Consider the following 10,709-nt stretch of genomic DNA (forward strand, 5'->3'; position numbering starts at 1 on the left):
TGTCCTTTGATTGTCACCTGTTAATTGATTACATTGTCACCTGTTAATTGATTACAATCACCATGTTATTTTCCTACCTACATGACCGTGTGATGATGATGATGATGTCACAGAATAATAGAGATATGCATTCACATCATCATGGTTCTATATGGTAGAGCTAAAATGTAGGATAGCCAATCTTATTCTGGGTTCTTCTGCGGTTAACAAATGAGGCCGAAATAACCGTTTTCCTGTCCCTGTCCCATTCATAGTTATGACTGACATCATAGGGACCATGTTTAGTAAAGGTTTCATGGATGAGCTCCTCAAACCGCAGCCGCTGTATTCTCATAGGACGATGAAAACGGTGCTAACTCGGTTAGCACATGCCTCCATCATGAGGCTCAACCCAGGCAGCATGGACAGGGTATGTACTACTCTGAAGTCACACTGAAATGAAAAATGACCTTTTTTTCCACCTTTTATAGTTCATGCAAACTCAACTGTATCATATCATACCTGTTTAACAATATTATGCAAAATGTTAAAAATACATTTTATTTTACTTCCTGGTTGACGGCCCTGCCACTCTCCTGGCCCTGTCTTACAGGAGCCTGGTGGTGGTTAGGTTATTATTAGGGTGGTGGAGTTCCTTTAAGATCAAGTTTATGACCCAGAATAATCTCCATTGATTTTTGTGTCTGTTATTTGACATGCCATGACTGTTTTTGTTTTTAATTTTATCTTGTTGTACATTTTGTCGTTAAAGTCATGTATTTATTTTTTATTTTTTTTTGTACATTTTGTCGTAAAGTCATGTATCCCCCCCCCTCATGTTTTTTTCCCCCTTGTAGCTTTATGAGCTGATGATCATGGCTCTTAAGTATCAAGTCTTCCTCTGTCCACGCCCCAAAGACTTGCTGCTTATTTCATACAATCACATAGACGCCATCAGGGAGTTTGTGAAAGACACTCCTGTAGTTGTGAACCAAGTGGATGAGACGCATAGGAAGATCATTGAGGTACATGATCATTCCATTCTCATCACATTCACTGTTTGTTTTCCGTTTACAACAGCTGGATTGTGACACTTGAACTTCTGCAACTGATTTGACCCCAACATAGCAGACAGGCTGCATTTATTTTGTACCCATAATGGCTGAGTGACAGCTAACAGCGTTCACACATCCTGTATGACCTGTTCTCGCTCTCCTTCCTTCCTATAGGCATACGCATCTTTGTCTGAAGGTGAATTCCAGCTTCTCAGGCAAACGCTGTTGATATTTTTTCAAGACGCACATGTCCGCGTGAGTCCTCTTCACTGTTGCTCGGCTGGCTGTCAATACGCCGGCGTGAGATTGAGAATGAAGATTCGATTTTTGTTATTTTTCACACCTTCTGCTCTCTCTCTCATCGCAGGTGTCGCTTTTCCTCAAGGATAAAGTCCAGAATCCCGATGGACGCTTCGCCCTCTCGACCTCAGGCCCGGTGCCCCATGGGATAGACGTTCCAGGGCTGATTAGGTACAGTGTTCAAGTGATCGGGAATTAAATCGGTTCTCGTAATCACATCTCATTTCCACCCAAAATGAAATTGTCTGTCGCGCACAAAATCTCAGATGCCACTTGTCGGATTTTGACAAAACTTCAGGAAATGACGTCATTGCTGTAATGTTTTTTTTTAATCGCAGTAATTTCCCTAAGGGGGGAGCTGCTGCAACATTTGTTTTCATTGGATTTTGCCAAAATCTGACAGGAAATTGTGCAATTTACACTAATCAGCCCGGGGGAAATGACATCATTTTTGTTTGCTCATCCATGTGTCGCACGAATGATGTCAGACATCACTGATCTGATGTTGACTCAACTTGAGCCTAAAGGGGAACGAACGAACAAACACTGGATGCAGGCTGCGGGGATATAAGCTCTGCCATTGGTGCCGACCGGTTCAGTCGGAGCGAAGAGAAATCCCTTTCCGCTCCCTGCGTGTCACTCGCAAATGCCTCCTCCCTCCGCTGTGAAACAACAACGCTCGCTAGCAAGCTAGGAACCTACGTGCTGAAAAATGGCCAATTTTGACGAAGATTTGGATTGTGCAATAAAGCAGGCCTGCTTGGTACTTTCAGTGGATGGTCTTTAACGATAACGGAGCATTATATACCCGAGTGAGAGTAAAGGGCAGTTTATAGTACAGCGATTCATGGTGGTTACGAGCAACCATGATCATATTCCATCGGCGGAGGCAACGATATGTTTATACTTCCAGCGACGGGCGATATGGCGTCTTTGCGATGATGGTTGCGACCATCGCCAAGATTTCACTTGGATTCAACTTTGACCCCATCGCTGGCTCAAGAAAGTACTGCTAGCTCTTGTTTTTCTACCTCCATGTCTTGAGAGAAAATGAAGCAAATGAAATAAAACTCTCCGATGCGTTCTCCAATCGACTAGTGTTTATAGTAGTCGATATAGTTGAGCATCCAGCGACAGTTAACGTTCCGCGTTGCTCGCCGGGCGATCATTAATCGCTGTACTACTCTAAACTGCCCTGTAGAGGTGCCAGACTCACTCCTGTGCTGGTACTACAGTGCCAAACTGAGATAGTCCTTGGAGACTACCCACCAGTGATGTAGTTCCACCCTTGGGTCAATCCCATTCATTGTCCCTATAGCAGAAGTAGCAGCACAAAGTCAATGTTACAGGTGTGACTAACTAAAAAACTAACAGAGATCGATCCATAGTCCACTCTCCCCGTTTGGTGGGGGACACTTACAAATAGGCACAGCTCACAACCAGGTGTGTTTCTGTATAGGAAGTAATAAGGCTCAAGATGAGAGACTTTACTGATTCACAACCTTTTGGAAATAAATCCACCTTATCAGACTGTTCAGTTGACCCACACTCACTCCACCACAATCCTTTTCAGGTAACTCTCTTTTTCTAGCCGGTTGTTATTATTTAGCCATTCTTTGCACACAGCCGATGTTTCGATGGACATCTATAATAGAGCTCAACTGTCACGTGACATTTCTTGCCCAGGAAGTGAGTTTCCCATTCATTTTCTGAGAAAATGAAAATCACTTGGCGCAAAAGTAAATCTAGAATCTAAAATTCTCCCAATGTTGTTATGGATTGTATGTTTGCTCCAACTGACATGTTTTATGGTCACTGATGATTCAGTAGCTCACGGGTTGGCTTGGTTCCAGCCTTAAAACTCGTTTACGGATCTTTCTAAGGATTCTTCTATGGAGAGAAAATTAATGGGAAACTCACTTCCGGGGCAAAAGATGTCATGTGATTGTTCAGCTCTATAATTACGAGGAGACTCACTTATGACACAACCACAAAGTCTCCGTTAACATGTCACAAGCTGTAGTCATTGTTTCCAGTATATTTGGTCATACAGCAGGTTTTGGATTCCCACTAGTCAGGGCTGTTGGACGTGTCTCAACACTCCAGAATGTCATGATGACCTGGCTAGAACAGTACCGCCTTTCACCACAGGATGTTTGACAGCAGAGGGAGGGAAGTAACAGTACCGCCTTTCACCACAGGATGTTTGACAGCAGAGGGAGGGAAGTAACAGTACCGCCTTTCACCACAGGATGTTTGACAGCAGAGGGAGGGAAGTGCGGCGCTTCGAGTTCCCCACAGGAGGCAGTTACTCAAGTCCCATCAGAGAGGGCTGCTTTCAGCTGCACGGGCACAGAGTGACTCAACTGGGCAGCAACATGTATGTACTGTGCTGCACACACACACACACACACACACACACACGCGCACACGCACACACACACAGCAACATGTATGTACTGTGCTGCACAATGGCGCTGGAAGCACGGTGCGGTGGGCGCTGCAGCACCCCCTGGTGGCAAGAGATGTAAAAAAAAAAAAAAAAAAAAATTTTTTTTTACAGTGCTGAATAAGTGTCCAAATGTTCATGTAATTCTGGCCAATACTCCACTTCTGTTATAACATTTCAGTCTGGAAGATATCATCTTTATGACTAAAAGGCTAAATGAATAGCTTAGAAAATGAATAGCCCCGGGGGCCCATGGTACTATTAATCCGGCCCTGGATATATGGGAGGAATAGCAGGTAGGCTATCACTGTCCCTGAGTCCTGAGGGTAAATTGAGTAATGCTGCAGAGAAGAGGAGAAGACACTGAATAATGACATCACAACAGTATAATCCTAATGTTAATTTAAAATTAAATATTCCTCTAAATATGGCTAAAAGTCCAAAAAGGCTGGGAGAGAGAATGAGGATTCCAACACAGCAGTGGGAGCAAGTGGTGACATGGAGGTGAGTGAGAAAAGGTGACTGAATAATGACACAACAGTCTAATCTTAATGTTAATATTCCTCTAATCTGGCGACAAAGTGGCCAAAAATATGGGCGCCGGCAGCCGTCCCCCCCAATGTTGAATCGGTGGCTATGGCCTTGCAGCACCCCCTACCTAAAAGTACTTCCAGCGCCACTGGTGCTGCACACACACACACACACACACACACACACACACGCACACACGCGCACACGCGCGCACACGCGCACACACGCACACACACACACACGCACACACACACACACACACATATATATATATGTATGTCCACGTGAAATGTTATATTGCCTCTCCTGATTCTAAATATCTTGCTTTGTTTGACCAAGTAAAACCATTTTCATAAGCATTTACTAAATGTCTATGGAAAAATGAATGGCTCACCAGTCACTACTTGCCCACAGCCATCCAATAACAATCAATCATGAGACTTAATCTTCTTGGAAACTATTTTTATTTGATTCCGATTGGTCTTGGATTTGTGTCATAGTTCTGTGGAGCCCGACAAAATAAAAAATAAAAAAATCTTTTGGAGGGCCCCTTCATGCTGAGGGCCCCTGGGCACCTGCCCAGGTTGCCCATATGGTAGATCCGGCCTCGAGTCCACCACTATGGATGTTTAACACTTGGGAGCTATAATGTGGTTTATTTCCTTGTGGCAGTCAGTCACTATTCTGGATGAGCTGTTTCCCTGTTTTGTCTTTCACGGATTCAAAGGTATAGTGTGAGCCATCCAGAAGAGACACACACATCCAAGACGGCCTCCTTCAAGGTAATGCTCAGATATGAAACCACGTACCAGCACTTCTCAATGATCTCACATTTTATTTTGAAGTGATGCATTGAATCAGGGTTTTGGTCAATTCATGAATGAAGTCATCAGTATCAATTCAACTGAGGAATTGGAACTGGAATTTGACAAAACCTGTGGCAAACAGAATTAGAATTGAATTGGAATTTCAGGAAGTTTAATTTAAGATTATTTGGGGGGGGGGGGGTTTCCCTTTATTTGATAGGACAGTAGGCAGACAGGAAGGGTGGGGGAGAGAGAGAGAGGGGATGACATGGACCACGGGTCGGATTCGAACCCGGGTCGGCCATGCGGAGGACTTAAGCCTGCCCCCCGCCCCCCAAAAGAATCCCTGCATTACATACACTGCAGATTTGAGTTGTCTTTAGTTCATGTGTTACCTCCTCCTCTGTGCTGCAGAGGGACGACACTCCCAACCCGCTGGCCAAAGAGGAGCTGAACCTGCTAGCTCGTCTGATGGGCGGCGTGCAGGAGACCACAGCCAGCGCTGAAGCTGCCTTCAGGATCAACCTGTTCTCTACAGACAGGGAGGAGGAGGAGGCGTGAGTATCTTCTCCTTAAACCTTCCTTTACTTAGTAGGGAGCAAAGGGGAGAATATACACTGTATATACTGTACATATCTGCCTGCATTGGTCTATTTCTAATGCATTTTATTTCCCTCACTGGTTGTTTGTCAATTCTATTGATTTTGTACAAGTCTCCTCCATGCAATTAGTTATGATCTTGTTTTTTTCCCTCTGTTGGAAAAATAAGTCCATTTCCAATAGGAGTTCCAAAACGACATAATGAGCAAAACGGTGCGTGCAGGTTGAGACTAAGTAAGATTCATTCATTTTGTTGAACAGGGGAGCTTCAGCTGGATCTGAGGAGTTTGGAGTGATGAATATTCAAGCGATGCAGGTATGGCTTGAATGTAAATAAATAGAGCAACCAGATTATAGTCAGTACCCAGTAGCAATAGACCAACCAGATTATAGTCAGTACCCAGTAGCAATAGACCAACCAGATTATAGTCAGTACCCAGTAGCTGATGAGATGTACATTGCTGAGAAGCATAAACAGAAGCGTGTGGGTGTGGCACTGTGACATTACTCAACTTTAAACCTAATCAAGGCTCTGCTCTGCAGCAAGTTATGCCCCACAGGCATGGATGGAAGTGGAGAGTAAACCATCTAAGTTCACTCCACAGGTTTATTTGTGGAATAGTTTACCGACTTAATCAAGCTGATATAAATCTTAATGATGTAAATTCATATTATATGTCATTGTACGTTGGATCAATTAATTATTAATTAATTATGTATTAATTAATTAGGGATAGGGTCAAAGCATTCACTTGTGCTTTTTTGTTCATATATATTAGTGGTTGTTTGTCTTATCACAGGCAGCCAAACAACCACTGGAGGCCGCAGTTTATCCACCATTTATTCCCCCGCTACTTCACTGACTGATTTGAACGTTTGAATACTTCACATCTTGGGGGTTTGTTGTTTGGTTGCAGGATGTGCAGGCCAGCAGTGAACTGGCTCGAATCGCAGGAGAGTTTTCAGATCAGGGAGAGCAGACAAGCAATCCAAGCAGCAACAAAGGAGACGACCTGCTGGCCATGATGGACGACCTCTGACCCTGCTGATGATCTGCTCCAGCTTTCTTGTTGTGTGATTAAAGTGATGACATTTTCAGTGCAACAGCCAGATACTTTATTGCTTTTTAAGCGGTAAACCACACCTGCACACGGTTTGGTTTGCACTGTATAGTATCAGTATGTCCAACTTGGCATGATTATATTATCCCAGCCAGGTAATAGGCTACCACATGATCTGTCACTGTGAACTAATGTATTTAATCTGTAAACATGCAGTTAAATATATTCAGTATTACCTCTGGTAATTTAGATCAGATAAATACCAAAGTGAAGCACAATGTTGCACTGAGTCATCATACCCCTTTGCACTGCACATAATGATTCAAATTTTACTCAAGACATTTGACTCAATTTAATATTTGCTTATTTAATTTCAAATTACTGGAGTTGCACTTGATGAATGAATTATATTTTCCATAGGGTCATTTATTTTCTGTATGATAATCTTAGTTGTATTATGTTTTCATTACAGTAAAGTGATGAGTCAAATATCTGACTGTCTTCTGTTTTTCATATAGGCTAGTACCGCTAGTTGATCAGCGGTTCCCAGTGTAGGCTAGGGTTAAATTAGGGTTTCTTAGGACAAAACCTTATCAAACGGGGTTTAATCTGTAATATCTATTGAGGGATTTTAGACACTGGAAAAGTTTGGGAACTGGCTGACACTTCTAAAGTAGCAGCTGAGAGCCTCCAGAGGGCGCTGATGTATTGTGTTGACGGAAATCTGTGAGTGACGCAACGTGAAACGTCATCACGCTGCTCTTCCTTGTTCTTCACTCTTTGAGAAAAATGGTTGTTGACGTTTTGTAGCTAGTCTGTCCTTTCCCCCAGAGGAAAAAAGTTATACAGGTATGAGTTTCAAATGAATTAAGGATTTAAACGAATGCAGGTATCTGTAACACATGACATTATGTATGACTATGTAACACGAGATTTATTTGAATCATGTTCTGGCAACTCGTCCACTGACGCTGTTGCTCATGATTTGGCCATGCAGGCGGTAAACACACGTAAACATTCGCATGATTACCTTATAATGGTAATCATTTAAATGTGTAAATGCACATAATGGCATCACCCTTTCCTGTTTAACGTTAAATGTTACGTTACCTGCTCAATGTGTCTGGCAGTCTGACGAATTTAGCAGCTGCAACGACCAAAACGCTCCACAATGAAATGCATACGTTATACAATACTGTTGCATAATTAGTTTACACAACAATTGGAGAGTAATATTGTCACTTGACTTCAGCGACTCCCTGACAGGGAGTGACCTAACCTGGAGGGCTGTTGGGCATTTCAGACCACATGGCTCTCTCATGGGGCCATTTTGTGTCGAAAAGGCAGGGTAAACACAGGTGCAAGCAAAACACTAATGAGGGTTTCAAACTTTCTTGATTGGAATTTGGAAACCCTCATTAGTGTTTTGCTTGCACCTGTGTTTATTCTGCCTTTTCAACACAAAATGGCCCCCATGAAAAGTCATCTGAACTCTGATGGTCTGTCTCCTGACTTTTTAAATTACTATATTCGCTTTAACTCAAATATAATAGGCTCCACTGCAAATGATTTAGCTAAAGCTAATATTTAGTTACAGTAGTTGAGGGTTACCTTTTCATTCAGGCTCATTAAAATATGGTCATCATGGGAATGTGAAACCTCATCGAGAAGTTTTATAATTTCATCAATGAAAAGGTGTGGGAAGCCTGTCACTATAGGTAGCCTATAAATAGAAAGCCATATATAATTCAGTTGCAATCATTAAATGTAAGATACCACAGCGGTTTCACAGCCCTTTTGAATAGTATACATTTATCCTGTTTGACCTCTGTCGACCTCCTGCCTACCTACAGCTCTCCCTCCTGCCAGCAGAACCCCTCGAACCTGCAATCCATGGAGTCCGAGGCAGGCGGTGGGACCGCGGCGCTAGCCGAAGTCGCCGGCTCGATCCGGGAGCGCACCATCGCCGAGAACAGCCTGGTGATCCTGCTGCAGGGCCTCCACGGCCAGGTGACCACGGTGGACCTGCGGGACGAGAGCACGGCGCGCGGCCGCGTGGTCAACGTGGACGCCTTCATGAACGTGCGTCTGGCCGAGGTGCTGTACCGCGACCGGCGCGGCCGGCTGGCGCAGCTGCAGGACCTCTTCATCAAAGGCAGGAACGTCCGCTACGTCCACATCCCCGACCATCTGGACATCATGGAGACCATACAGGCACAGCTGGCCAAGATCCACCGCGTCCGCAACTTTGGCAGCGGCAGGAAGGAGTATGCCACCAAAAAGAAATGAGGGGGGGGGGGTCTAGATAGAGAGAGAATCCCTACTGGCTAGTGTTTTGTCCGAGATGACGATGAGTAAAAACACACACACACACACACACACACACACATGCACACACACACACACACACACACACACGCACACACACACACACACACACACACATTTGGAGACACAAGCCATTCACCCCCCCCCCCCCCCCCCCCACCCCTTGTTTCAGTGATGCAGAGCAGACTGACACTCCTTTCATACCAAAGACCAGGGTGGACCAGGGTTTCTTGACCCATGTTCAACCCTTCTCACCAAGTCTATCGGGTTGATCCCTCCCTGGTCATGACAATTCAGATGGAACCCGGGTCACAACCCGGGAGAGATGCGTAACAATTCACAATGCATGGGCGATTTGGCAACCCGGGTACCCGGGTACTGGTGCCATTCACACTGAAATGAACCCATGTCCGACCCACCTCGAGGTGAGTCGGCAACCCGGGTCGGGCCACCCGGGGGTTAACCCTTTCATACCCAAAATCCACCTGGGAATAACTCTGGTTGGCCCTTTGGTGTGAAAGGCGTTATTAAAGAGAGACATCGCAGCAGATGTTGCGTTGGCCGCCTTCCATTTTGTATTTTGACAACTGGGTCTGTTTTGTTATAGATACAGAACCAGAGATGACATTTTTTTCACTTTTTCCTTTGAAGAAGACATCAACACAATCTTGTAAAAGACTATGGGGATTGTAAATAAATACATTTCTTTTGACACAAGTAATTCATTGTACTTCCTCAGCCTTTCTGTTACAGTAACATCTCTGATACAGTAACATAAACCTGGCTTAAGCTGAACAAAACTCTTGTATTTTATGGAATATTGTGAGCACAGTGAGTGAGGGTGTGGCCCGGGGTCAGGGCCGGTTCCAGAACAAGATGACTAGGGATGCATCCTAGATAGGAAGGGGTGCACATGCACGGGCCGGCCGAAGGCCGCCCGAAAAATTTGACATGTTATTTGACTAAAAATAATGCATTTACCATCATTTCAAGTAGAATGATACCAGCCAAGCAAGAATATTTCAAGTGTTTCAAGTGCTTTACTGAAATATTTGGACCATATAATGATAATACAATTATCTCAACCTTAAAAGGTTACATATAGGTGCCAAAAATCCATAAATTCACATCAAAGAACAAAGAAAAACAACAATTATAATTCAAGTTTAAACAGTAAGTGTGCAGCTGCAGCATTTATTAAAAAAAAAAAAAAAAAAAATCCCGAACTGAGCATGCAGACAATTAAAATAAGGGTGCAATGCGTGATTTTGCACCCTTGTATAACCGGGCCTGCCCGGGGTGTCCATGTATTTGCTCTTGGGAATGGATGTCGAGTACGGTAATCCTGGCACAGACTACAATACCCATCTACTTGATTGTCAGCTCACACTGAAATTTTGTTTAATCTCCATGGTCACAATACAGACATGTGTATATGTGTGACCTATAAAATGTTCGCCCTAACTATGCTAACGGAAAACAGGAGTTTCAGTTCTATGTTTCATGTATCGTAACGTCAGACAGCCAAGGGCCCCTGTTGTAAAACAAGGATATGTACCTGTCTGGATCTTTGGTTTCGTGTCCTAGAGAGACGTCATGA

General features: G+C 43.9%; 2 protein-coding genes across 2 annotated transcripts in view; both read left to right on the forward strand.

Annotated features, from left to right (window-relative positions):
• The window catches only part of oscp1a (organic solute carrier partner 1a), a gene marked incomplete at both ends in the record, with an annotated part of 7,369 nt that extends 609 nt beyond the window's left edge, over nucleotides 1–6,760 (forward strand). Inside the window, 9 exons of the mRNA XM_083646412.1 lie at nucleotides 255–409; nucleotides 837–1,004; nucleotides 1,209–1,289; nucleotides 1,402–1,505; nucleotides 3,586–3,714; nucleotides 5,042–5,096; nucleotides 5,535–5,677; nucleotides 5,982–6,036; nucleotides 6,638–6,760. Of these exons, the coding sequence (XP_083502538.1) occupies nucleotides 255–409; nucleotides 837–1,004; nucleotides 1,209–1,289; nucleotides 1,402–1,505; nucleotides 3,586–3,714; nucleotides 5,042–5,096; nucleotides 5,535–5,677; nucleotides 5,982–6,036; nucleotides 6,638–6,760 (1,013 nt within the window). The remainder of the gene's footprint in view (nucleotides 1–254; nucleotides 410–836; nucleotides 1,005–1,208; nucleotides 1,290–1,401; nucleotides 1,506–3,585; nucleotides 3,715–5,041; nucleotides 5,097–5,534; nucleotides 5,678–5,981; nucleotides 6,037–6,637) is intronic.
• An 805-nt stretch (nucleotides 6,761–7,565) lies between these two features.
• Nucleotides 7,566–9,888, forward strand: lsm10 (LSM10, U7 small nuclear RNA associated). Its single transcript, XM_083646430.1, has 2 exons — nucleotides 7,566–7,630; nucleotides 8,635–9,888. The coding sequence occupies exon 2, from the start codon at nucleotides 8,675–8,677 to the stop codon at nucleotides 9,068–9,070; it is 396 nt and encodes a 131-aa protein (XP_083502556.1). The 5' UTR covers nucleotides 7,566–7,630; nucleotides 8,635–8,674; the 3' UTR covers nucleotides 9,071–9,888.
• Nucleotides 9,889–10,709: the final 821 nt, after the last annotated feature.

This window comes from Poromitra crassiceps (genome assembly GCF_964638095.1).
Source record: "Poromitra crassiceps genome assembly, chromosome: 11".
NCBI classification, from domain to species: Eukaryota; Metazoa; Chordata; class Actinopteri; order Beryciformes; family Melamphaidae; genus Poromitra; species Poromitra crassiceps.